Source organism: Lactuca virosa, chromosome 3, assembly GCF_052849685.1.
Source record: "Lactuca virosa cultivar CGN04683 chromosome 3, Lactuca_virosa_CGN04683_v6, whole genome shotgun sequence".
Classification (NCBI taxonomy): Eukaryota; Viridiplantae; Streptophyta; class Magnoliopsida; order Asterales; family Asteraceae; genus Lactuca; species Lactuca virosa.
Window position 1 is genome coordinate 259,560,355 of NC_136428.1, and position 25,926 is coordinate 259,586,280.

Sequence of the window (25,926 nt, forward strand, 5' to 3'; positions counted from 1 at the left end):
AAGCATTCTTCATTTCACCAAGAACACACACTAGTGTTCTTGGGCCGTGAACACCCTTTCAAGCTCCTTTATTGTAAGTATTCTTACCCTAGAGTGTTATAAGGCTTGTTTCACTTCTTATTCAACTATAAAACACAAAGAAACACAAGATCAAAGGTGTTTACGGTCAAGACATGTTCTTGAACCGTAAACCCTAATGAAAGGGCCATTGTGAGCCCTAGTCCCTTACTAAGCCTTGTATACTAGTCTAGATCACTACCTGGAAGTGTTTAGGACCTTAAACATCAAAAAGACCAAGAAGTCATAGAGTTTACGGCCGTAAACTCATAGAGAAATGGTCCATGGGCCGTAAACTCTATAAGTTGATGCCATGGTGCCACAATCACTTCCTAAGGCTTAGACTTGAAGTTAGGATACTTCTTTATGACTTATAAGACCTCAAAACACCAAATGGTAGAAGTTACCATGGGTTTACGGCCGTAAACCCATTGGGACCGTAAACCCAAAACCGTAAACTCATGAAGAGTTTACCCTTGGACCGTAAACTCAAAAACAAAGCCCTACAACCCTTAGATGCAATCCATGGTACTTATAGCACTTGAATCAAAGTGTTTTTCATGTCCTAGGGTGTCTTAAATGACTAATTGGATACATATATGTGTTATTATATGCTAACTAGGATCCTTGTGTGTGCTCAAGTCTTCACTTGACACTTAGCATCCTATAACATCTGTTCATCCAAACCACTCACTACAGGTGAGTTCATACCCCTTAATCTATATTTTAAATGATAATAAATGCTTTTATGGGGGGGATACAAGTTGAAACATTATATTTATTATATCAATCACATGTGATTAATAACTATCAAACAAAGGATTTGCTATTCAATTAGCTGTTTTAACAAACAAAACTACTTCAAATGGTCATCAATTACTTTTACATGTTAAATACTTTTATTCAAACTCTTTTAAACTTATACTTGTTTAAATTCATATCTATATAGATATAGTTATATAAGTAGGATTGAAAGGACTTAGGACTGATAGTTTGCCTTACTTCATGTTCCTTGTTTGGTTGTGGACTTAGGGTATCGGTTATTTGTCCGAAGGTCGTTTGAATCTTAGTTATATAACATGTATATGTGTATAGATATAAAGGTTCCTTCATTCAGTTCAATACCTTTGGGTAGCAAAGGTATACAAACATGTTCATTTATACAAACAACATTGCTAGTAAACTATAATAGGTATAGTTAGGAAGTTACTAATACTATTACTAGAACAGTGAAACATACAATGAGTCAGTTCATACATGAGTAAATACATACTATGATGAGAAACAAACATAACATACAGATAGAGAATACTATGATGAGAAACAAACATAACATATAGATAGAGAACACTATGACGAGAAACAAACATAACGCACTATGATGAGAAACAAACAATAACACACAGAGAGAACATACATACATACTAGACAGAGAGAGAACATACAATACAGCTAGTACACACAATACATATACAAGAACACTACTACAGTTATGTGAGCCACGTAACGGGGCATGGCATCACCTGTCATGGCTCGTTTTGTATCCATAATCTCCTTAAGTGGAGAGCGTTGAGTTTGTGTATAGATCTATACTGGATTGACTATCCTACACCTTGATGCTAGCTACAGTGGGACTTGCAAGTCTACGGGTGCCAAACGTCATTTCTTCCCACGTCTTACATCGTCGTGTTTCTAGTCGGTAGTATGGTACAGGCCGATCACATAGTACTTTAAATAACAATTGGTTTAAGGTAGTTAGTACATCAGTAGTTACTTAATACAACACTACAGTACTATTTTATTTCTCCATTGCATTCACTTTGTGATCTTCACACAATGAACAGTAATGTAAACACTATATTTATGGATAATGATAGTCAGATATTGGGAAAATACATACTCTTACAAGAGACTTACATACAAACATTTGATGCCTTGGTAGAAGGCTACTTTTAGTAGAAAACATAGGGTTTTCTAGGAGATTCAAACATTTACAAACTTATACATCAAGTACTTACAAACACTTTCATACAAACACCGACACTAAAATACTTATGATCTCACCAGCTTTAAACCTGATAAACTCTTTCAAAATAACTTGTATTCTCAGGTCATCAGTAGACAGGTACCGATGCCAGGCTTTTGAGAAGATGGAGCATTCAAGACTCATCTCATATTTTGATTTACTTTTTGGTGTCTATTAAACTTTACAGAACACACTTGTATTAAATTATATTATTAATGCAATGGATGATGTTGTTGCTTGTTTACTACTATGCATTGTTGTGATACTGAACATGACGTCCTCCACCCCTGCACATTTCCGCCATTCCGGTTTTGGGGTGTGACAGATGATATTTGAGTGTGTTTTCGGCCAGAGATGAAGAAGAACGGTCCAATCTGGGTGTTCACGACCCAATCTTCTTGATGGAAGAAGAACACTTGAAGATCCTAAGCAAGTTCCCTTGAAGATTAAGGGAAGAAGGATGATATTTGAGAGGTAAATGGGAGTTTTCGGTTGGAGATCTAGAGAGAAAAAGAGTGTGTTTTCGGCCAGAGATGAAGAAATAAGGATAAAATCAGCCAAACTCATATATATAGGGAGGAGTGTACGGTCCGAAGGAGGTTCACGGTCTAAGGTATGTTCACGGCCGCAAACCGAAGCGAGTTCACGGCCGCAAACTGAAGGGTGTTTACGGCTGCGAGGGTGTGTTCGGTTCTGCGAGGTTTGCGGTCCATACGAGGTTTGCGGTTCGGACAAAGGGCTTCTCGGTTCCTAAGTGATTTTCCTCCTTAACACACTACACTTTGAATACAAAGTCCATACATCTATAAATTATTACTCTAAGTATTTTAAGGTAATTAAAGAAATAAATTTAACCTTTAATTGATATGTTGGACTTTCGTTGACCCAAGTTGACTTTTACAAGGTTAAAAATTTCGGGTTGTCACACGGTTCCTCTGACTCGGTTGACGAAGAAGACCGTCACTTTTCGCTGGGGGTCTGAGCAGCAGGTAGCTTTCAAGATTTGGAGGCATAGACTGTGTGAGGCGCCAATTTTGACCCTACCGAAGGGTGTTGAGGAATCCGTTGTTTATTGTGATGCTTCGATCACAGTTTTGGGTGCAGTTCTGATGCAGATGGGTCACGTGATCGCTTACGCTTCGAGGCAGCTGAAGCCTCATGAGGCAAATTATCTGACGCATGATTTAGAGCTGTGGGATGTGGTTTTTGCTATCAAGATTTGGCGACATTACCTCTATGGGGTCCGATGTACTATCTAAACGGATCACAAGAGCCTGAGGTATCTGATGGATCAATCAACGCCGGCGGTTGGATGTGGTGAAGGATTATTATTGTGAGATCCTTTGCCATCCGAAGAAGGCCAATGTAGTGGCCGATGCTCTTAGCCGCAAGATGGTCGTGACTCTGATCAGGGATATTTGTTTGAGGATGACCGTGATCACTCAACTTTTGGAGCGGATTGGAGAGGCTCAGATCGAGGCCATTAAGGAAGACCACCGGAAGAGTGAGCGCATAGTGGGTCAGGTGGCTTCCTTTTATTATGATATCCGAGAGTTATTGACTCTCCATCAGAGAGTATGGGTTCCGTATTGGGGTGGTGTGCATCAGAATCTAATGGAGGAGGCATACAAATCGAGATTATCCATTCATCCCAGGCCGACGAAGATGTATAGAGATCTTCATCCTGATTAGTGATGACCCTACATGAAGCAGGATGTAGCTTAGTATGTGGAGATGTGATTGACTTACAGGAAAGTCAAGGTCAAACATCAGCAACTTCACGGAAAGATGCAGTCGTTGGATATTCCCATTTGGAAATGGGAGGAGATTACCATGGACTTTATTACAAAGTTGTCGCAGACTGTGTACAGAGTGGATTCGATTTGGGTCATTGTGGATCGATTGACCAAGAGCATGCATTTTATCCCGATTTAGGAGAGTATCTCTACGGAGAATCTGGCTGAGGTATACATCAGGGAGGTCGTGGCACGGTATGGGGTGCCAGTTTCTGTGGTTTCAGAAAGGGGCGTCCGGTTCACTTCCGGATTTTGGAAGATGTTCCACGACGAGCTGGGTACTCGTCTGCATTTTAGCACGGCTTTCCATCCGCAGACTGATGGTCAGAGCGAGCAGACTATTCAGACCTTGGAGGATATGCTTTGAGTGTGTGTTTTTGATTTCGGTGGGAGTTGGGATACATATCTTCTGTTAGCGGAATTTTCGTATAACAACAGCTATCACGCCAGCATTGTTCGACCTCCTTTTGAGATGATCTATAGGAGGAAATACAGGACCCGAATTTGTTGGGGTGAGGTCGGTCAGGGGGTCATGGGGATTACCAAGGTGGTACTCAAGACTACTGGGTTGATTCAGCAGGTTCGGAGTAGACTCCAGACAACCCATAGTTGGCAGAAGAGCTATGTTGATAAGCGCCCATCAGATGTAGAGTTCCAGGTTGAGGATATGGTCCTCATGGAGGTGTCACCTTGGAAAGGTGTCATCCAATTCAGGAAGTTGGGCAAGTTGGGCCCCAGGTACACTGGTCGTTTTAAGGTTTTGGCCCAGGTGGGCCGGGTTGCTTATTGCTTGGATATTTCTGGGGAGCTTAGTCAGATCTATAGGACATTCCACGTCTCTCAGTTGCGGAAATGTTTAGTGGATGATTCCGTGGTGGTTCCATTGGAGGATATTCAGGTGGATGATCACCTGAGTTATATCGATAGACCGATGGCGATTCTTGATTGGAGGACGAAAACCTTGAGGAACAAGGTTGATGAGTTGGTGAAAGTTCAGTGGCAACACTACAAGGGTTCAGAATGGACGTGGGAACCGGAGGACGAGATAAGCGAGCACTATCCAGAGTTGTTTGGGGCAGCGGACTTCGAGGACGAAGTCTGATTCAAGTGAGGGAGAATTGTAACACTAGGAATATGGTAAGTTTCCTTTTAGCCCTTTATACAAAATAACATTTTGGTCCCCTAGCTAGTATGTTGGGCGTACTCTATGAGTACACTTAGCATACTCGCCATTAGATGATCGTGGGTTTCACCCACGTACGCAGGGCGTATGTGGAGTACACATGGCGTACGTGGTGCAAGGGCAAACCCTATTTTTTTAGGGTTTTCACCCCATTTAAACAACTTAAACCACCTCTTGGACTTTTATTGACCAAACTCTATCTCCCTATATCCTGAAAACGAAACCCTAAGTGCATTTGGGGAGATTTGAGCTTAAAAGTGAGTTTGTTGGTGTTTTGAGGTGAAGAAAAAGAAGAGGAACACTTGGAGGAATAGCTTGAGCTTGTAGATCCAAAGTTGCCTTCACATTTGCAAGCCTTTTGAGGTAAAAAGCTCTCACCTTGATGGTCATTTGTGCTAGATCTATTTTATGGAGTTATTTATTCATTTTTTAGTCTTTTAAGTTAAAGTTGAGCTTTTGATCTACTCTAGAAGCAATGGATGTTAGATCTTAGATCCATGGAGGTCCCCTGTTCATAAAAATGCAAACTTTGTGAAATATATTGGTCCATGCAAGTGTTAAGAGCTTTATTAAGCTTCTTTTTTAGTGTTGGGAGCCATTAAGCCATGCATGGGTGTAAAGTTCCTAACTTTACGTGATAAGTTACCTTATAGATTTAGATCAGAGAGTTTGGCACTATGTCTTAGCCGATTAAGTGCTTAATGAAGTGGTTTGGTAGTCTGGGGAGTACGTTGGGCGTACCCAGCTGGTATGATGCGCGTACTGACCCCGTACGGAGTACATAGCGTACGAGCTGATTACATCCGCATACTCATTAGATGGACATTTGGGCTTGACATTCTTGGTTTAGGCTATAGTTTGGGTTTTTAAGATTTTGGCCTTGTTAGATCATTAGACTTCTGATTTGGGCTTTTTTACTAGTATTTTGGGCTTCCTTGGATTTAGGCCCATGATGGGGGTTGGGCCCAATTTGGAAGATTGGACCATTAGGCTTTGGGTTGCCATTTAGGATTTGGGCCTGTTGAGCAATTTGGTTGGGCCTTGGTTTTGGGCCAAGTAGGAAAAAGGGTCAAATGGTCTTTTACCCTGGTTATAGGCTAAGTGGCTTAGATTCTTGGTTATGGTCAAGATCCAATTATTAATTGGATATTATTTTGATAATGATATCGCAAGGATTTTTATGGACCAGCATATAGAGATTCATTTGAGTGTTTCAACAGCTAGAGGTGAGTTTCCTCACTATGTTTAGCGGGTCGAAGGCACCAATGTTGGCCCATGGTTTGTTATGTTTAGGATTTTATATGTATGTGTGACTCTTACATATGTATTGTGTTTGAATGTGTACTGGGCGGGGCCTGATGACCATTCTGTGTATTATTTATCTTTGTGACTATTGCATGTCTTATATGTTTATATGTATGTTGGGCGGGGACAGATGACCGACAGATCTGTATACCGAGCGAGGCTCGATGTCAGGTGGGGTCGGATGGCGGGCGAGGCCCATTATATGTTTATTATGTATGGTACATGGTATTTTGGGGAACTCACTAAGCTTTGTGCTTACGGTTTTCAGTTTATGTTTTCATGTTTGATTCGAATGTGAAGAACCTGAGATGATTACAGTGCACACATCACTTTGCTCCGCATTTTATGTTACTCTGATATTTTGTGATGTATTTGATACACTTTGTTTCACCATGGTTTTTATGATGATGTTTTGGATAATAGTTTTATTAATTTAAAAACGAAAATTTTTGGTCTTAATTTTTGGGGACATTACACCTGCTTATCTCTTTATATAGTAGACACCATAATCATTTACGTTGCCAAATCATGCAATTTTCAAGGGAACTCATTATGAAAGACTTCAGACCCATTAGTTATTCCCTGCCATTCAAGTCCTTCCTAACGTTCAAGGTTTATTTCTCTTACAAAAAAAGGTATGTATTCGGACTTCTTGACTATGTTTGGATGATCACACCTATTAACACCTGTAAAAAATCTATCATTACATTATGCAACTTATACGATGATCCTACTATTTATCATATTCTTGTCGAGGCCTTCCAATATCTTAGCTTCGCACAACCAGACATTACATGCATCGTTCAACAGAGTTGGCTTCATATGCATACCCAAGCGATATTTATTTGACAGGTCTCAAATTCAACACTCCATTTTCAATGCTTTATTTACTATGGTTGTCAAACATTTATACAACTTCAAGTCATATTTTACAAAAATTTAGGCCAACAAAAACGTTTTGTTTCAAAAGTAATAGTCCAAGTTTGGGTGTTACAACTTAATGACATAACATAACAAAGTAAATTTAACATAATTACATAAGTTATGTTCACACTATGAAGTCCATACATAAGGCTTCACTCCATATATGCTTCAAAAGTACTTTTATACATGAAAAAAAAATATCCTTTCATAAGGATCATAATCTTCTAAACATTTGAACCTAAACTTGGAATACATAGCATTCAAACAAAGTACGTAAGATGAAGACGTCTCGTAAGATACATGACTTTTAGACACAATAACACTTTAAACCTTTTAACAAAATCATTTACTTTAACGTAAGTTATGCAAGATGATATGTATGTAATGCATGATCATATTCCAATTCAAGCTTGGATAATTATACCCATGTATCGAGTCCCTCTCAACATCATTAGTCCATTTATTATGTGTCTTAATTTGAGCATATAAGTGACTCCACACAATTAGGGTACATGAATTCCTCTACAGCTTCTAAATTGAAAACATAGAAAAGAAATGTATTTACTTCTTATCTCCAATTCTCGGTTTGGATAACAAAAAAACCTTTTGAATTGCTTTTGATTTTTCTTTGGAACCCTCTGCCTAAATTATAAAATGGTCCTTGTGTAATAGCAAAAATACAGACAATGCTCACGTGTAATAACGATGTTAAAGAAATGGCATTTGTGCAAGACAAAACTACAATAATGATCTTGGTGTAATAGTGAAATTACAAATAATAGAAATTAAAAGTATAGTCTAAGTTCATTTTTCGTTACACCATTGGTACATGTGGTTTTAAAATCTTGCATGATCATCATTTATACCAACTCTAATAAACATTCCGTTGACTTATTGTTCAGGAAATATGATAAGGCTACCTTTATATATATATATATATATATATATATATATATATATATATATATATATATATAAAGTTGTGTCAAAAACCACAAGGATAGTGTGGCTAAGTGGAAAAACGTTTTAACAAATGTTGGTATCAGGTGTTAGCAGGGCCGGTCCATAGGTTTTTAATGCCCTGGGCGAAAAAATTTAACGTTGCCCACATACTTGTATAAAATCTATATCATAGTTAACAAAACATTTTCAACAAGTTCATTAGAGTTACCTATAATTTAATGATTTGTAAGTGTTTTGTAATTGATTTAACAAAAAAAAATACTATCGAGTCAAACAAAACCGTGAAGAAAAGAAAACGAAAATCTCACCTCTTAATAAAAGAGTCCTTATCTGTCACGTGTCACTTACATCTTCAATTTTCGTTGAATTTTAAATTCCATTTTTGCTCATACTCTTTTGCCTTCTTTTCCTGCTCAAGTTAACTTATGAAATTACCCTCCTATTTCTCTAAAATCCAAATTATTCTCTTCTTAAATCTCGCTAAACAATCATCAATAATATTATCTTCAATGCTTCATCAACCTAATTGCAATAAATCAGGTGCGAAATCAGGAAGCAAATTTCTACCCTGCCTCTCTTCAAAACCCTAGCCTCTACTTCTTCTCTTATAGTTGAGCATCAACGTAGCCGTTGAAGATGCATTTCTTGGGATACAAAGCCAACACTTTGCTAACTTTCGCTATTGAATACTCGTCGTAATGTGCGCATCTCTTTTGTCTCCGTCAATTTCAATTCGCCCTCTCCCACCTCACAGGTCCAGGTCTTTCTATCTTTATATGTGTATGCTATGAAAGTAACGATATGTTATTTGTAGGTAATATGTTTTGGACCTTTTGGTTTTTGAGGATATTGATTGCTTTCATTTGCTGGGTTTTAGGTTTTGAACTTCAATTGGTTTGGGAATAATCCAGATGTCGATGATGAAGTATATATATGACATATTGGCGAGTGTAACTTCTTTGTATTTATTGTTGCTAATTTGCTGGCTTTCTATATGTACTTGATTTCCTAGATCATTGTTTTTGTATGATAGGGTTTTACTTTTTGCCCCTATGGATTTAATTGCAGAACCCACTAAATCTATCTTATTCTTCTGAGGAGTTGTGTGGTCAACCATCATTGTAAGTAATCAATTTTATTGTGTGTTTTAAAAGAATATTAAATAGGTTTAGTTTTAACCATATTTACCAAAAGTGGGTGATTTGCAATTTATCAAAAATCTTTTACGTGCATAACTCCTGTGCGACTTTTGCGACTTCATCTACTGACAAGACTTCTGACCACACTTCCATCTTTTCAAACCTTGATCTATAGTGATTATTCATTGTCAATTGCAATTATATAAATTATGGAGCTGTACAGATCGTGGGTGAAATTCATTTTTTGAGGAGGGCTAAGAATGTTGTTCATGGAAATAATGAAAACCTCTACTCATTTATAAGTAATTCTTGTGTTTTTATTCAATTTATCTGTCTCTATGAAGTTCCAACTCCATTAAGTTTATCTACACATGATTTATGTTTTCAACATTTTGGTAAATTTACACTGATGCACATGAAGTGTTTCATGAAATGCCTCAGTGAAATCTTTTTTTAACTTCAAAAATGAAATTTATATGATTGAAAGGAGCTCTCTTGTCATCAAATCTTCACACTATTGTAGCATTGCTTGCTTCAACCATTATCACCTGAACTTGTTGATGCTATCATAACTTCCATTCTTCTTCATCAATTCTTATTCTATATACTGTGATTTATTGGAAAATGACTAATCATTTGTTTTGATTGTTCCTTTAATTTCCACTTAAATCTCTTGCCATTCTTTAATCTGTCATGCTTGACAACGATTCTAAAGAGAATTTTGGATAGGAAAATGTCATGCTTGAAAATGGTTTTAAATTTTTTGTTGTGGAAGGTGTTGTAAACATATTACGGTTGAAAGTAGAAAGACAAGCAAATTTTTTTAAGGAGAATTGATGAATAGAAGAATCATCTTCAACAATTTTTGTTGGTGATTTGGAGCCTCCCTGTGGAATCAATGTGATTCATTTTAGCATATGAATGTGTAATTGTAAGCATACCTAAGGAACCTGTAGGATGGGTGAAATATATAGTGGTGTGTATTACATATAATACTTGTGATGTGAAAAATATATTAAAAAAGGTCATTATACAAGTTATATTAATAGTGAAAAGTATAAAAAAAAGGTTTAGAAAATATATATTAAAAATAGAATAAAAGATGAAAGTTTTAGAAAAATGTAAAATATTGAAACTACACATGTTTGGTAAATATTTTTGAAACTATACTTATTTGGTAAATAAATTTTTAAAAAACACTTATTTGGTCAAAAACTCAGGTAAATAGTTAACAACAAGTATTTAATTTGCATGTAAAATCTTTTGGTTACGACTTTATGTGGTTTATTCTTCCCGAAATGGGGTTATACTTAGAATTTATGGATTCTTTTTTTTTTACTTTGAACTTAGGTTATTAGTGCTTTTTTTTCCTAATCATTGTTAATTATAGGTAATGCATCGCAAATTGGATAGATAGATGTGATGTCTAAAGTGTGAAATAACTTAAGGTTATATTAATGCTTAAGGTTTGTTGGAAAATTTTGAATATGTGATGCCTAAATGAAAGGTTATTGCTATTACTTGCATTCTCGATGCAGTTACATGTTTTCTATACAACTTTTAAATAAAATATATATTACTTTCAATAATCAATATAAAAGTCTAAACAAAACTTATATCAATTTAATAAAATTTTATAAATCTTTTACTTATGGTTTCCACGGGTTGTAACCTAGTTAGATACATTAAAAGTTTAAAATGTGACAAACAAATTACCATGTCACTATCTTAAATGTTAATATTATATCAAAATTATAAAACAATTACTCTTTAAATCCATTATCATCAATTTGTAATATAATTTCAAAAATGAAACAAATGCTCGTTAAATCTACTATCAACGATTTGTAATACAATCTCAAAAATAAAACAATTACTCTATAAATCCTCTATCGAGTTTGGGAACAAGGAACAATTTTTTTTTTTTGAATTGCAGCAGCACCCAATTAACGTAATCAGTCTCATAGGGGCATCAATTCCAAGGGTATAATTGTCCAGCCGAGCTATATTTTTTGTATGATTTTAAATCAAACTCTAGATCACTTCAAATTGACAACATAAACTAAATACACCTCTATGAGCAGGGGCTAGACCATCAAGGGCAGAATCGTCCACAATGAAAAAAAAACCCTTTAAAAGCCAAAGCAACCAAAATGCGGTGAGGATTACGCCGTAATTGGGTAGAATTCCAAAGCCAAAAACGAAAAACTAGACGAGAAAAAAATGGCATCTAGAAAAGCTAAGCTGCAAATTGATAACCAAGCAATTCCATAGCAAGTGGGGCATAATCATCTATAATAAGAACCAAACAGGAGAATACTTCCATTCCAACTCTAATGAGTTCTAGATCACATAGATGAAAAATATCCGTAAAGTTATAAAAATCGGAAGAGTAAAGTTGTGTTCTTGACAGAAATCAAGAGACAGGAGCAGAGAGTTTATAGAAATTGAGAGATAAGAGAGGAGAGTTTATAGAAATTTAGGTTTTGACAAAAATTGATTAGTAACTGAATAAGAGCCAATCGACGATTGGGAAAACCAATCGAGCCCTCGTCTTCTACATCCTGACGTTTCATCTTTCTAGGCGACGATTGGGAAGATAGAATCGTACTCCTAAGAAGCGGCACAAGTGATAGGAGATGCTGAAATATTTGGGCCAAAAACCTATAATATTAAGGCTATGGACTAAAATAATGCCCCTTTCCTTTTTGATGCCCTGGGCTTCCGCCCAACTCGCCCATGAATTGGGCCGGCTTTGGGTCTTAGTTTCGATTAACATCTGTCTTTGTTTGTTTGTTTTTCTAAATTTGTTTTATATCCATCTTTTGTATTATTATAATCATTCGAACACATAAAATTAAGAAATTTGTCGCTATGCACAAGACATTCCCACTAGTTACTCACATAAAATGTCTTAAACTTACCTTCGAAACTCTTAACATCTTACTTTTATGCATTCTAAGTCCAAAATAAAGGTAACAATGTTAAGAGCGGGTTCAATGAGGGTTGAATAGAATATAATTGAATATAATATTGAAGAGAAAAAAGGAGTTACATGCTCATTGAACGCATCATAAGATTTATAGTGTAAAATTATAGGGGTTTTAAGAAATTATAAGTTCTTTCTCCTAGTTGGCACTCCATTAAACTCTTGAAAAGTTGAATGGATAGTGGATACCCTAAGTAAATGTTGCACATAAATGTCTTAAACTTACCAACTCTAACATCTTACTTTTATGCATTCTGTCCAAAATAATGGTAACAAACTAACAATGTTAAGTAAGTGTTACGTACCTTGTTTACTTCCTATAAGATCACCATCGTTTAAATATTTAAAAAACACATACCGAAAGACTACTGATTTAATTCATAATCAATTACTTAACTAAATCTCAAAAGTTATTTAAGGCCGGTATTTTAATAGGCTCGAACTTGTATAGGCCCAACTCTTTTACATATCATGCAAGCCCATCATCTTATCTAAGTCCAAAATATCTTAATAAAGCCGATGACAATGTCTTAATTCCATCGACATCTAAATGTTAAGTTGTAACAACCTTTTTTATTTTCCACAATCACCTTATATTAAAGCTTCCAAAATTAATTCAAAATTATATAATTGATTTAATTATGGAAAACCCAAATTGCAGAGTTTAGAGTATGTGTGTATGTATGTATGTATGTATATATATAGGTGTGTTTATTTCTTTTTTGTTAAAACTGGCCCCTCAAACATATAAATATATAATAAACCATCATGTTTTGAAAATTGACCCATTCTATACATAGTTAGAATTAATAAACATTTCAAACACAAGTAATTGCTTTTTATGGATTATTGATTTAGTTAAACTTATAAAACAGCAACATTTTTCTATGTTAATAATGGTAAGATGCTTTAACTTTTTTATATATTACATATAAATATTTAGTTATGATATGTGAAATAGAATCATATTCTACGTTTATCATTAACATGTTAATGTTATAAAATATAGTAATATACTGCCTAAAATAGACAAAACGAATACATTGCCTAATCAAAATCATATACAGATCAGGTATTTATATTATGCTATATATTTAAGCCTTAAAGGTTTCATGTTATTCATGTTATTCTATTTCTTGTGGCATTAATTAAGAAATGGCCTAACATTATAGTTTATTACACGTCTTATTTCCATATTTGTGACATTAAATTCAATAAAGCAGGGTCTAGCATTGTAATTTTTTTTACATGTCATGTAAAAATAAAAGGAAAGAAATAAAGACTTTTGTGACCATACCCATACGACAATAGGAGGAACATATAAGGCAGTATGTATGCCACATGCATATGGTGCATGTGATGTGCATATGCATGTGACTTGTCTCTCGTTAATTTGGGGTAAATTTTCACAGTAAGTGTGAGTTGAAATCCATCAAAATATGGCACTCGATTATTTATTCATGTATTGTTGTTAATTCTCTGAAAATATTATTTATTCAAATCAGCTAATATATTTACTTATTTGCTAAGTTATATTTGAAAATACAAAAATATATAATCTGAAATGAAAAATGTAAGATTCAGACCCAATAAATGAAACAAAAAAATATTATTTAAAATTAAGGAAACTTTAATATACTCTGATTACATTTTATATTGGTAAATATGATAGAAGTTAACTTTTCTTAATATCTTAAACCAAATAGTCAAAGACCTTATGGATTTTACCATGGAACTATTGAATTTGCCTAAATAAGAAAATAATCACATTAATTTTTTTTAAGTCAAGTGAATATAACCATTTCTATTTAGTTCACATCAAAACTATAAATGCAAGGGTTAAATATAAAAATGAGTAATATTTTCTTTTTTGCTTGATATATATATTATAGATTTGTATTTTTTTATTATTATTTCCTATTATAACATTTTTTAAAAAAATTTATAATGTTATTCCAAGACAGTCTACTCTTTTTGGTACATTTAGCTAGCTTTTTCAAAATATAACATATTAATAAAAACAGTTACCACTAGGTAAATTTTAAAATACAACACCTTAATAAAATAAAATAAAATATAGTTTTATTATGTAAATTGAAAAATACAACACCTTAATAAAATAAAATAAAGTATAGTTTTATTATAGAAATAAATAATAAAATGGTTTAATATACAGATAAAGAAAATATATCTTTATTTTCCTCCATTTAATCCTACACACAATACTTGAAATCGTTTGTCTAACTACATCTAAATACATTTTAACCTCATGATTGGTTTTTATCAAAATCGTTTTGATAGTTGTAAGCTAATTTTATGCCAATTTTAAATGTTTACTACGTCAATTTTATGCCAATTTTTATCCTCTAAATTTATAACAATGTGTTTAAACTATCATTACTAAAACGTAAATGATGCATACATCATACCTATATATATTCTTTATTTTTCAATTTAATAATACTATAAAAATCTATCATCAAGCTCTGATAATATTGTTTTCTGTCGAATAAACAAAATTTATATCTTAGACCATAATTTTTTATCGTACATTTCTTTGGTAATAACTATAGGGTATGGGAGTCTAAAAGAAAGAAAGAAAAAAAATGAAATTTCAAACTTTTAGAAGTTTTAACCATTTATAACCATAGTAAATGCATTTCATTCACTTTTTTCTTGTATATATACCATCACGAAATCTCCTTCATTCGAATCATCACCATCTTCACTCACTCAAACTTTACTTTCAAAGCCATGGAGTCTCATTGTTTTCTTTTGGTCTTCTTTCTCTTGGTTGCAACTTCTGTAAGTTTGTTTTTCCCTCTTTAATCTTGTAGATTTTGCACATTTCATCAAATGCTTAAGGTTAATAGTTTCATAATGTACAAGTTTCAATTGCATAACATACAAGGTTCAAGGTTAACTGTCAAGTTTTGTTGCATAATGTATAAGTTGATTTAATTTACCGCATATAATAAACGCTATTTTGCATAATGTACAAAAGTTTAAGTTGCTAAATTAAATGTTCGTATGGATATGAGAATGTTAAGTCACGTTTGGATATTTCATTCAATAACACTATTATAATGGACAATTTTCATGCACGATGTACAATATTAAATGCACAATATCAAGTCACTTAAAAATGATGAATTGTCATAATTTGGGCACAATAGACAAAATGATTAATAAATTTTTACTATAATTTGTAGTTTCATACATTTGGCAAAACACATTGCATACTAGCATTATTATACTTAATATTAATTACATCATGTTTGCATAACTCCATATCCGATGCTTTTAGTGGTTGTAACACAGATATGCATGGATGTTTGTACATTGTCTACATTTATATCATGTTTGCATAATAACTTCATATATGATACATTAATTATTTTATATTTAAATATGAAAACATGTCTATTTAAAGGGACTTTTTTTTCTTACAGGTTACACATGTGGGTTTTGCTGCACCACTTTTCATACCACTCCCTTTGACGCCACCAACGCCACCTGTCGGTTACCCACCACCGATCACCCCTTCACCCATCGTCGTTCCAGGTGTACCATGTTCCACCACACCTCTGCCATCACCCACAGTTTCTCCGCCAGTTTATACACCTCCACCGATTCCAAGCCCACTTGTACCTGTTCCAGCACCATCTATTTCACCCACCTCACCCCCATCGGTGACAGTCTGCCCACCTACAGCAACACCACCTGCTAATCCACCGACACCCGTTCCAACTCCATCGATAATCTATCCGCCACACCCTCAGCCACCCATTGTCACTCCTACTCCGAGCAACCCGCCTAGTATTGCTCCAGGTATATGCAACAGCACAACTCCACCAATGCCAGCTCCAATGCTTCCATATCCACCAACCAATCCACCTTCTAACCCACCTATTGTAACTCCACCACCTCCAATGACACCGGTAGTTCCACCTTCTCCAAATTCACCGACCACCCCACCTCCTAACCCAACTCCTGGTGCAACACCACCATCTCCAGTGACACCGGTAGTTCCACCATCTCCTTATTCACCACTAACCCCACCTCCAAACCCAGTTAGTGGTGCACCACCACCACCTCCAGTGACATCCATAGTTCCACCATCTCCTTATTCACCCAATACCCCACCTCCTAACCCAGGTGCATCACCGCCACCTCCAATGACACCGATAGTTCCACCATCTCCGTATTCACCAATAACCCCACCTCCTAACCCAGCTCGTGGTGCACCACCACCACCTCCAGTGACATCGCTAGTTCCACCATCTCCTTATTCACCCATTACACCACCTCCTAGCCCAACTCCCGGTGCAGCACCACCGCCTCCAATGACACCGATCGTTCCACCATCTCCTTATTCACCCATCACTCCACCTCCCAACCCATCTCCCGGTGTAGCACCACCACCTCCAATGACACCGATAGTTCCACCGTCTCCTTATTCACCCATCACCCCACCTCCCAGCCCAACTCCCGGTGCAACACCACCTCCTCCAATGACACCGATCGTTCCACCATCTCCTTATTCACCCATCACCCCACCTCCCAACCCAGCTCCTAGTGCACCACCACCTCCAATAACACCTATAGTTCCACCATCTCCTTTTTCACCCATCATCCCACCTCCTAACCCATCTCCTTATGTAGCACCACCACCTCCAGCGACACCGGTAGTTCCACCATCTCCTTATTCACCAATCACCCCACCTCCTAACCCAGCTCCTCGTACAACACCACCACCTCCAGTGACACCAATAGTTCCACCATCTCCTTATTCACCCATCACCCCACCTCCTAACCCAGCTCCTAGTGCAACACCACCACCTCCACTGACACCAACAGTTCCACCATCTCCATATACACCTAACCCTCCACCTTCTCCCACACCATCTCCTGGGACACCCAGAGTTCCACCACCTCCATATACACCCAGCCCTCCATCTTCACCTACACCAACTCCTCCTCCTGGTGTACCACCAAGTCCAATGACACCAACACCTGCACCGCTTCCATATCCACCCAACACTCCACCTCCAACTATTCCACTGACACCACCTTGCATCACCACACCTCCACCACCTACTAATTCAACTCCATTATCTCCCAATTCACCCAAGACACCACCACCCTTTATCCCACCGCCAATCACTCCACCATCTCCAAATTCACCCAAGACGCCACCACCAAATTTCCCACCCGCAATCATTCCACCATCTCCCAGTCCATCCATCTTTCCTCCGTATATTCCCTCACCAAGTATTCCTCCCTATTACCCTATTGTGGCTAGCCCCCCACCACCTTGCACCAATGCTCCACCGTTGATCGGCAAGCCACCATTAAACTCGGAAGGTACGTACTAATATAATTAACGACTAAACATTTTCATTCAATCCTGAGCCATAAAATACCTGTTTAATAATTTGTAATGATGGATCATATCTCGTAGAATGTTTTTCATCATGTGAGTTAAGGTGCGAGTTAGACTTGAAGCAAGACAGATGCCATCGAAGTTGCATGGCGTGTTGCCATCGTTGTAATTGTGTTCCACCGGGACAATATGGAAACAGGGAGATGTGTGGTTCGTGCTACACTGATATGAAAACTCTTGCTGGAAGACCCATGTGTCCTTGAAGTTGAAGGCCTCCTACTTTATATAATTAGTTCCCCATTCACATGCATGAGGGAATCAATAAAGTTATGTTTGCTAATTATGGAAATTAAAAATAATTTGGTTTTGGATTTGTGATATCTGCTGCGGATCAATCAAAAGCATGGGCACTTATTTTTAATGAATGCATGCGTTATTATAACAATCTTTTATTTGGTTTGAACTCAAAAGCGTACAAAATCATAATATTAGAATCAGCAGTGGATTTATATATCCATCTGATTATTAACACGTCAAGTAACATTAATCAAGTTTGAAGTAAATGTATAACACGTATACATTAGTTGTAACTCAAAAATTATGAGCTCATAATAAGCGTCAACTTGTGAACTACACAAAAGTAAAATAGTGTATGATGTGAAACATTTGCGTTCATGGGTTCGCAAACCAAAGTTGTTTACTGATATATATAAAAACTTATACAAATAAAAAATAAAGAATAAATGAACTTTCACTCAAAATTTTCGGCATGAAATAGAAGGTCGTCTTTGTAATTTACACACGAAGGGCAATGTTGTACTTTAGTTAAAAGTAATTAGTTAGTAGTTTGTTAGAATCGTTTAGTCAGTTAGTTTCATTTTAATATAAAATGTAAGTTTCTTTGTCATTGATTCAGTAATGAGAAACAGACACTTAAATCTTTCTCTTCATTTGTTATTGATTCAGTAATGAGAAACAGATACTTAAATCTTTCTCTTCATTTTTACTCTAAAAGATCACATATTTAGATAAGAAAATTTTGCTCAGATCCCAACTCGATCAAATGAAACAAAATTCCAAGAGTAAAACGAAGAATCTAAACTTATCAAAGATAATACATAATCCTTGAATAAGAAACAAACTAAGTAATTATGAGAGTTTATCTTCATAAATGAGACTTTAAGTTGAGATGATCCACTTTGCACCTTTCAAGTATTCCACTTTATTCATTTACTCCAACTATGCACAAACACACCTATCTTTTATTCCTATATTTAGTTAATATATTTGTTAAAAGTGTCAAGGGTTTTATGCGGAAAAATCCTATTATTTTGTGAAAATTTTTGATAAAGTCGTAAAAGTTTTTTTTTTTTTAACAGAAAAATCCTATTATTTTGAGAAAATCACATAATCTGTCATTTCTTATTCAAATATAAAAAATAATTTTTTTGTTAATTTGAGCAAAATGTTAAATAATCGAGATTTTTCTGTTAATTTTTTTAAGACTTTATTAAAAAAATTTCCAAAAATAATAGGATTTTTCTGCATAAAATCAAAAATGTGAATGTGTTAGAAAAACCTTTGTATTTAGTACATTTTAATAGAAAAACTATTTTAGAAGTGAATATGAGAATTCTAACTTTTTCATGAAATCCATGAGTTACAACTTTATTTAAATTTTAAATGCTAAAAACCTTTTACGTAACATTTAGATGATATTGTTGTTTTTGTAGGATTTGGAATCTATCAAAAAAAAATTGCATTTTTTTGATGTGTTTGATTGGTAGGATTAGACATTTAAAAAAGTATTCATTTTTTGTTACGAATAAAATGGTTATATGTATGTTTGAAAACTTGGAAATTATTGGTCAAAGTAAATTCGGTAAATGCGACTTTTGTTGATAAACCAAGTACCCACCTACCTACCTTCATAGAATCCAAATGGACAGTGAAGATGATGTTCTGATCTTATCTAGATAGCCTGAGGCTGAGCCTTCATCCATGTCTTCTCCTTCAAAACCTTATCCCTCCGATTTCTAAACAAAACCCTAGTCACACTTTCCTCTTTTGCTTCAAAAATGGCAGCGATTTTCTCTTGCCACTCCTGTTCTTCTCTCTTCACCAATTCCAAATCGTCTCTCTTCAACAACCATAAACATTCCATTAACTACATTCGTCTATCACATTCTCCCACCAATGCTTCCGTTCGGCGATTCCGACCTATTTGTTCTTCGCAAAACCCTAATCGACTTCAATCTAGCGACAAACAGGTGCGTATCGGTTTTTACTATCTAATCTCTACACCTTGATTCTCAATTACTCCATAGAGAACACGAATAAATTGCATTTGGATTTTGAATGTTAATGGAGCTTTCGTCTTTTCTCTTATGGCAGATAGATAGGTTTTCTGGGATAAAAGAATGTGTGTTATCTGTAGCTTTGACAATTGGACTGATAACTGGGGTGCCATCGTTGAGCTACCCGAGTAACGCCGGTGCTGTTACTCCGGCGTTGCCGGATGTAGCGGTGTTGATATCCGGACCTCCGATCAAGGATCCCGGAGCTTTACTGAGATACGCTTTGCCGATTGATAATAAAGCTATCAGAGAGGTTCAGAAGCCTCTCGAAGACATTACTGATAGTCTTAAGGTTTCTGGAGTGAAGGCCCTTGATTCAGTCGAAAGAGTGAGAATCTAATTTGTTTATATTGTTTACCACATCCAAATAATTTTTTTTTTGGAATGATTATCAAAAGATTTATGAGATTTTGTTTTGTTGTGAATTGTAGAATTTGAAGCAAGCTTCGAGGGCTCTAAAGCAGGGGAAGAGCATGATTATAGAAGGATTAGCTGAATCAAAGAAAGACCATGGAATTGAATTGATTGGAAAGCTAGAAGTTGGAATGGAAGAGCTTCAAAAAATCGCAGAAGATAGAAAACGTGATGCTGTAATACCGAAACAGAAAGAGCTTTTGCAGTATGTTGGAGAGTGAGTATCACTTTTATTATTATTATTTTTTGTAATACTAATGCATCACATGACACATGCATCAAACGTAATCATGCATAAAATGTAGTCTAGATAAATAATGTCAAAGTAGCTTATCAAAAGGTAGTTTATAAGCTTAGGCGTGACAAAAAAGTACAATTTTTGTCTATTGACATTAGTCTCAGTTCAATGCACATGAAAAGAATGCGGTATGAAAATAGTTTTTTTTTTTTTTCTCATTTATACCCTTGTCCATTGACTGCAGGGGCATTATTGGGTTTCTGCAGTGTTGAAGAGGACATGGTGAAGGCGTTCCCGTATGAGATCCCAGAAGAGTATCAAAACATGCCACTTTTGAAAGGGAGAGCAACCGTTGACATGAAAGTCAAAGTCAAAGACAACCCTAACCTTGAAGAATGTGTATTCAGAATTGTTCTTGATGGCTATAATGCGCCTGTGACAGCTGGCAATTTTGTAGATTTGGTGGAAAGACACTTCTATGATGGCATGGAAATCCAACGAGGCATATGATTTTTTTTTTTTTTTTTATCATCTCTCACTCAATCTAAATATCTAATAAAACATTTTCTTTTTGTACCTTTTTTTAATTATTTTAAAATTTTATTATTGTAGCGGATGGATTTGTTGTCCAAACTGGAGATCCGGAAGGTCCTGCTGAGGGTTTTATTGATCCGAGTACTGAGAAAACACGGACAATTCCTTTGGAAATTATGGTGGAAGGTGAAAAAGCTCCTGTTTATGGAGTAACATTGGAAGTACGTGTTATTTATTTATTTATTCTTGCATTTAAGATTCAAACCTTAAGGTTAGCTATTAGCTGAAAATCTAGCTGTTATTTAAAAGGTAGCTGATAGCTAAAGAGTTAGCCGATAAAATTTGATGTTTGGTAAAACTAGCTGAAAAGTTAGCTGATAAAATTTGGCGTTTTGGTAAAACTAGCTGAAAAGCTAACTATTAGCTGAAAATCTAGCTGTTATTTAAAAAGCTAGCTGATAGCTGAAAAGTTAGCCGATAAAATTTGATGTTTGGTAAAACTAGCTGAAAAGCTAGCTGATAAAATTTGGCGTTTTGGTAAAACTAGCTGAAAAGCTAGCTGCTAGCCTAGCTGATAAAATTTGACGTTTGGTAAAACTAGTTGAAAAGCTAGCTGAAAGATATTAAATGATAAAAGGGCATTTAGAAGTATATGTTTTCTATAATTAATTAAGGGGTTTATTTGAAAAATTATAAAAAAGCTTCTGAAAAGCTAGTCTAAGTAGCTTTTTAAAAAGCTAGGTTGTAAGCTATTTTTGGGCATATGCCAAACGTGACAACTTAAAAAAGCTTGAAAAATAAGCTAGCTGTATCACGCCAAACACAACCTAAGTTAAGTTTAACTGATATCATTTGCATATTATGAAGGACATTGGTCTCTACAAAGCTCAAACAAAGCTACCCTTCAATGCATTTGGAACCATGGCGATGGCTAGAGAGGTAAATTATTATCATTACAATTATTATTCTAATAATAATAAATAAATAAATAATAAGTTTGGTTTGGTTTTTTTTGTTACAGGAATTTGAAAACAACTCGGGGTCAAGCCAAGTGTTTTGGCTATTGAAAGAGAGTGAATTGACACCGAGTAATGCGAATATATTGGATGGAAGATATGCAGTGTTTGGATATGTGACAGAAAATGAGGATTTTTTGGCCGATTTAAAAGTGGGAGATGTGATAGAATCAGTTCAAGTGGTTGCAGGATTGGATAATCTTGTTAATCCGAGTTACAAGATTGTTGGCTAATTTATTGATTTTTCTTTATTTTACGAGGATTGGTTTGGGAAGTATGAGTGTAATGGATTAACATTACGAGGGAATTGTTGTAAGGTGTAATAATACTTACATTTATTTATGTTGTTTTTATAAGTTATGTAATGAATTCTTGTACAAGTTTTTGGAATAAAATTCGGTTGTAATAATGGTTGAGATGATTTAAGTGTTTTTTTTGTGGATGCTCATGAAAGGGACCCCTTTCTTAAAATATAGCCATAACAAATTGACTACCATTTTAAGTAAATGCAAAAATTACTATTGTCTTTGAAACTAGCCAAATTACGATCATGTTTTTGTAGTGTTGCTAATAAGACACCTTATTGACATTTTTATAAAAAGTCAACCTATAATTAACTATTTATAATCAGTTTTTTCGGAAAACAATGCAATTCCAACCAATAAAAATATTTCAAAAAGTAATTAGGGTGTCTGTATGGTAAAATGGGGTGTCTTTTTAACCAATCCTTTTTGTTTTTAACCAATCGTTTTTGCCAGAGAAAAACAAAAACATGTTCACTATGTTTTTGTTGACAAAAAGGTACTACAAAGCTCTTAAAGTTTTGAACAATTTTCGAATATGTTGATGAGTTTCAAGCTTGTTCATTTGTATGTCTAGTTTTTGTTTCCACCTTGTTCTTTCTGTTAGATCTCCACTGAAAGGATAAAAAAGAAAGAATTCTAAAGAGAAAAAAGAATGGAGGAGAGAATGATAATGGATGATGGAAGATGAGATAATGATAATGAATACCGGTCATATGTGTATAAAGACAAAACATAAGTGATTAAACGTGTACAAAAAAAAAACATAAATGACTAAATATATACAAAAATAAACATAAGTGATTAAATGTGCACACAACCTAAAGTATATTACCTTTTTAGTGATTATCAAGAATAACATGTAAAAATTGTTGCAAGAAAACTTACTAGAGTACCATAAAACTAAATAACTATTGATAACTTATATTAGTTAGTATTTTGATTCAGATTATCACTTTACATACATCTAAACTCACCCCAAAAATCAAATGTTCCAGTTTCAAACTCAAAAAGTGTAAAAAGCTAAAAACTTAGGATGTTTCGAGCGTCACAGGGTATGAAATACAAAATACAATAAAGTGGAGGGAGCAAAATGTTTGAATGAAAAGTAGAGGGGGTTAAATGTAGAAAACTTAAAAGACAAATGCAGAGGATAAAACCGCCCAACCACTGATATCCAACGGATGAGGCAAAATATCAAAAGGAAATATTCAAACTCCGACACACTCCACCGTCAGACATGGTGGTTATCACCTCCATCACCACCACAACCAACACCAGTCTCACACATATCTACACCCTAACCTGCAACCCTTCAACAACCTCTCTTCGTTACTTCCGCCACCTCCCCAAAACAACGAACTCCACCATTTCCAGATCATCCAATGGAGTCGTGGTTATTAAGTCTTACATGGAAGACTCCAACACCATCTCCGGCTTCGCCAACAAAGTCATCGGCGCCTTGCCTGTAATCGGCCTCGTCGCCAGAATTCTAACTGACACCGGTGGCGTCGGCGGCGATTTCATTGATTTCGCCGAGTTTCGGAGAAGAGTCGGAAGGAATGCTTCCGTGAATGATTCTAGAGCTTTCATCGATTTCCAGGATCGAAGAGGAAAGGTACCTACTCCTCCATCACTCCATTCCTAATCTATCGCGAACAAATAATTCAAAATTCATCGTATTCTAGGGTTTCTCGAACTTACGATTTTGTTTCTGATTTAATCGCGAAATAGGCAGGAGATCCTCTATACGTGTTGATGTGCTGTTGGCTAGCTGCATTAGGAGCGGGATTGCTAAAATCTGAAGAAATTCTCGAAGGAGTTACGAGACTTCGGATCTCGAACGACATTGAATTCGAAGAAGAAACTTTCATCGCGATGATGAATGAAGCAAGAGAGGTTCGTTTAATCGTTTATGATTTTCGAAAACTTATGAACATCAAATTAAACGTTTCATGAATCGTAAATTGTGATATAATTGTTGAAATACAGAGAAGATTGAAGTCAAAAGTACCTGCACCGACGATTCCAATGGAGGCGAGAGCTGAGAAGGCGTTGGATGCGATATACGTGTGTTGTTTTGGAAGAGATGTGATTGATGAAGAAGATGAGAGACAATTGCGTATAATGTTGAAAGTAGTTTTTCCTTCTGTTGGACAAAAGGAGATCGATAGGATTGTCAAGGCGAAGGCTAAAAAAGTAGCGGAAGGAGGGGAAGAAGACAGGTTCCCGGAGCCGAAGCCGTTGTCTAAAGAAGCTGTGCAGCTGCAAATGAAAGATCTCCAGTTTCTCCAACAAAATAACGATAGTTAAATTTGTAGTTTCGTTTAAACGTAATGGCACAGATCTGAGTTATATATATGAGTAATTATTTTTGTGATTTGATACGGAAAGAAAGGGTAAAATCTGGATAGTTTAGTGTAAATTTTGGGGAAATCTTCATAAACCTTCCAATATTTTAGGAAAATTTATGGTTTAGTTCTATATATATATATATATATATATATATATATATATATATTTGAACGTGAGAAAACTAGGATACCGGATAAATTGAACACGTGGGCTCATTTCTTCCGGTGACCCTCAAGCAACCCTTGGTGATGCGGCATTAAGTGGCTTTTGTGGACTCATACTCAAAGTCTTCTCTCATTTCATCCTTGCTCACTTTCCCCCTTTCTCGTTCACCATTCTCAGTAAATTAGCGTTTTTACCCTTCTTAAAGACCTACATATAGGTGAAAATGGAAGAGATCCATGATTTAGATACCATTGATGTGGAGCTTGATGAGTATTTTAGAAGGAAACCAATTTTCTGATGTGAAGACAGTTTATCAATATTTCTTTGTGAATAAGATGATGATGCAAAAGATGGTGTTGAACCTCAAAACAATGAAAAATAATCAGACAAAAACTATGTGGAAGGCAGTGATGATGAAGATAGTGAAGATGATTTCGAGTGTTCCACCCACAACCCAAAGGTGAAATGGAACTTAATGAAACTAGTGTGTCGTGAAATGTATGAATCCTCACATGAATTGAATTTGTGTTTAACCAACTATGACACTAACATTAGTAACAAGGGTTATCAAATTCGTTTTCAAAAAGTGTGATAATGTTAGACTAATGGTAATATGTGGCAATGATCCAAATAAGTACCCATTCATAATTAGGGCTTCTTGGATGAGTACCGAAAGGTCATTCCAAGTAAAAAAGATTGTAGACCTACATACATGTGTTAGAAATTTTAACAATTCAAAGTTTATGAATCCTACCTGGTTAGCATGGCAATTTGTGA

General features: G+C 35.5%; 3 protein-coding genes across 3 annotated transcripts; all 3 read left to right on the forward strand.

The window, feature by feature from the left end:
* Positions 1 to 15,058: 15,058 nt before the first annotated feature.
* Positions 15,059 to 18,193, forward strand: LOC145167160 (uncharacterized). Its single transcript, XM_079086258.1, has 3 exons — positions 15,059 to 15,187; positions 15,835 to 17,749; positions 17,847 to 18,193. The coding sequence occupies exons 1-3, from the start codon at positions 15,137 to 15,139 to the stop codon at positions 18,029 to 18,031; spliced, it is 2,151 nt and encodes a 716-aa protein (XP_078942384.1). The 5' UTR covers positions 15,059 to 15,136; the 3' UTR covers positions 18,032 to 18,193.
* A 1,524-nt stretch (positions 18,194 to 19,717) lies between these two features.
* On the forward strand, positions 19,718 to 22,736 carry CYP38 (cyclophilin 38). Its single transcript, XM_079086259.1, has 7 exons — positions 19,718 to 20,038; positions 20,163 to 20,453; positions 20,557 to 20,756; positions 21,044 to 21,279; positions 21,390 to 21,532; positions 22,179 to 22,250; positions 22,333 to 22,736. Exons 1-7 carry the CDS (start codon positions 19,847 to 19,849, stop codon positions 22,558 to 22,560), a joined length of 1,362 nt encoding a protein of 453 aa, XP_078942385.1. The 5' UTR covers positions 19,718 to 19,846; the 3' UTR covers positions 22,561 to 22,736.
* Positions 22,737 to 23,793: 1,057 nt separating this feature from the next.
* Positions 23,794 to 25,011, forward strand: PDE329 (calcium homeostasis regulator). The gene is made up of 3 exons (XM_079086260.1): positions 23,794 to 24,247; positions 24,364 to 24,528; positions 24,622 to 25,011. Exons 1-3 carry the CDS (start codon positions 23,870 to 23,872, stop codon positions 24,940 to 24,942), a joined length of 864 nt encoding a protein of 287 aa, XP_078942386.1. The 5' UTR covers positions 23,794 to 23,869; the 3' UTR covers positions 24,943 to 25,011.
* The last annotated feature ends 915 nt before the right edge of the window (positions 25,012 to 25,926 follow it).

Coding starts and splice junctions, on each gene's coding strand:
- CYP38 (XM_079086259.1), top strand. CDS start 19,847: ATGGCAGCGATTTTCTCTTGCCACTCCTGTTCTTCTCTCTTCACCAAT. Junction 20,757..21,043: donor CTTTTGCAGTATGTTGGAGA/GTGAGTATCACT, acceptor GGGTTTCTGCAG/TGTTGAAGAGGACATGGTGA. Junction 21,533..22,178: donor TTTATGGAGTAACATTGGAA/GTACGTGTTATT, acceptor CATATTATGAAG/GACATTGGTCTCTACAAAGC.
- LOC145167160 (XM_079086258.1), top strand. CDS start 15,137: ATGGAGTCTCATTGTTTTCTTTTGGTCTTCTTTCTCTTGGTTGCAACT. Junction 15,188..15,834: donor TTCTCTTGGTTGCAACTTCT/GTAAGTTTGTTT, acceptor TTTTTCTTACAG/GTTACACATGTGGGTTTTGC. Junction 17,750..17,846: donor GCCACCATTAAACTCGGAAG/GTACGTACTAAT, acceptor CATATCTCGTAG/AATGTTTTTCATCATGTGAG.
- PDE329 (XM_079086260.1), top strand. CDS start 23,870: ATGGTGGTTATCACCTCCATCACCACCACAACCAACACCAGTCTCACA. Junction 24,248..24,363: donor TCCAGGATCGAAGAGGAAAG/GTACCTACTCCT, acceptor ATCGCGAAATAG/GCAGGAGATCCTCTATACGT. Junction 24,529..24,621: donor TGATGAATGAAGCAAGAGAG/GTTCGTTTAATC, acceptor GTTGAAATACAG/AGAAGATTGAAGTCAAAAGT.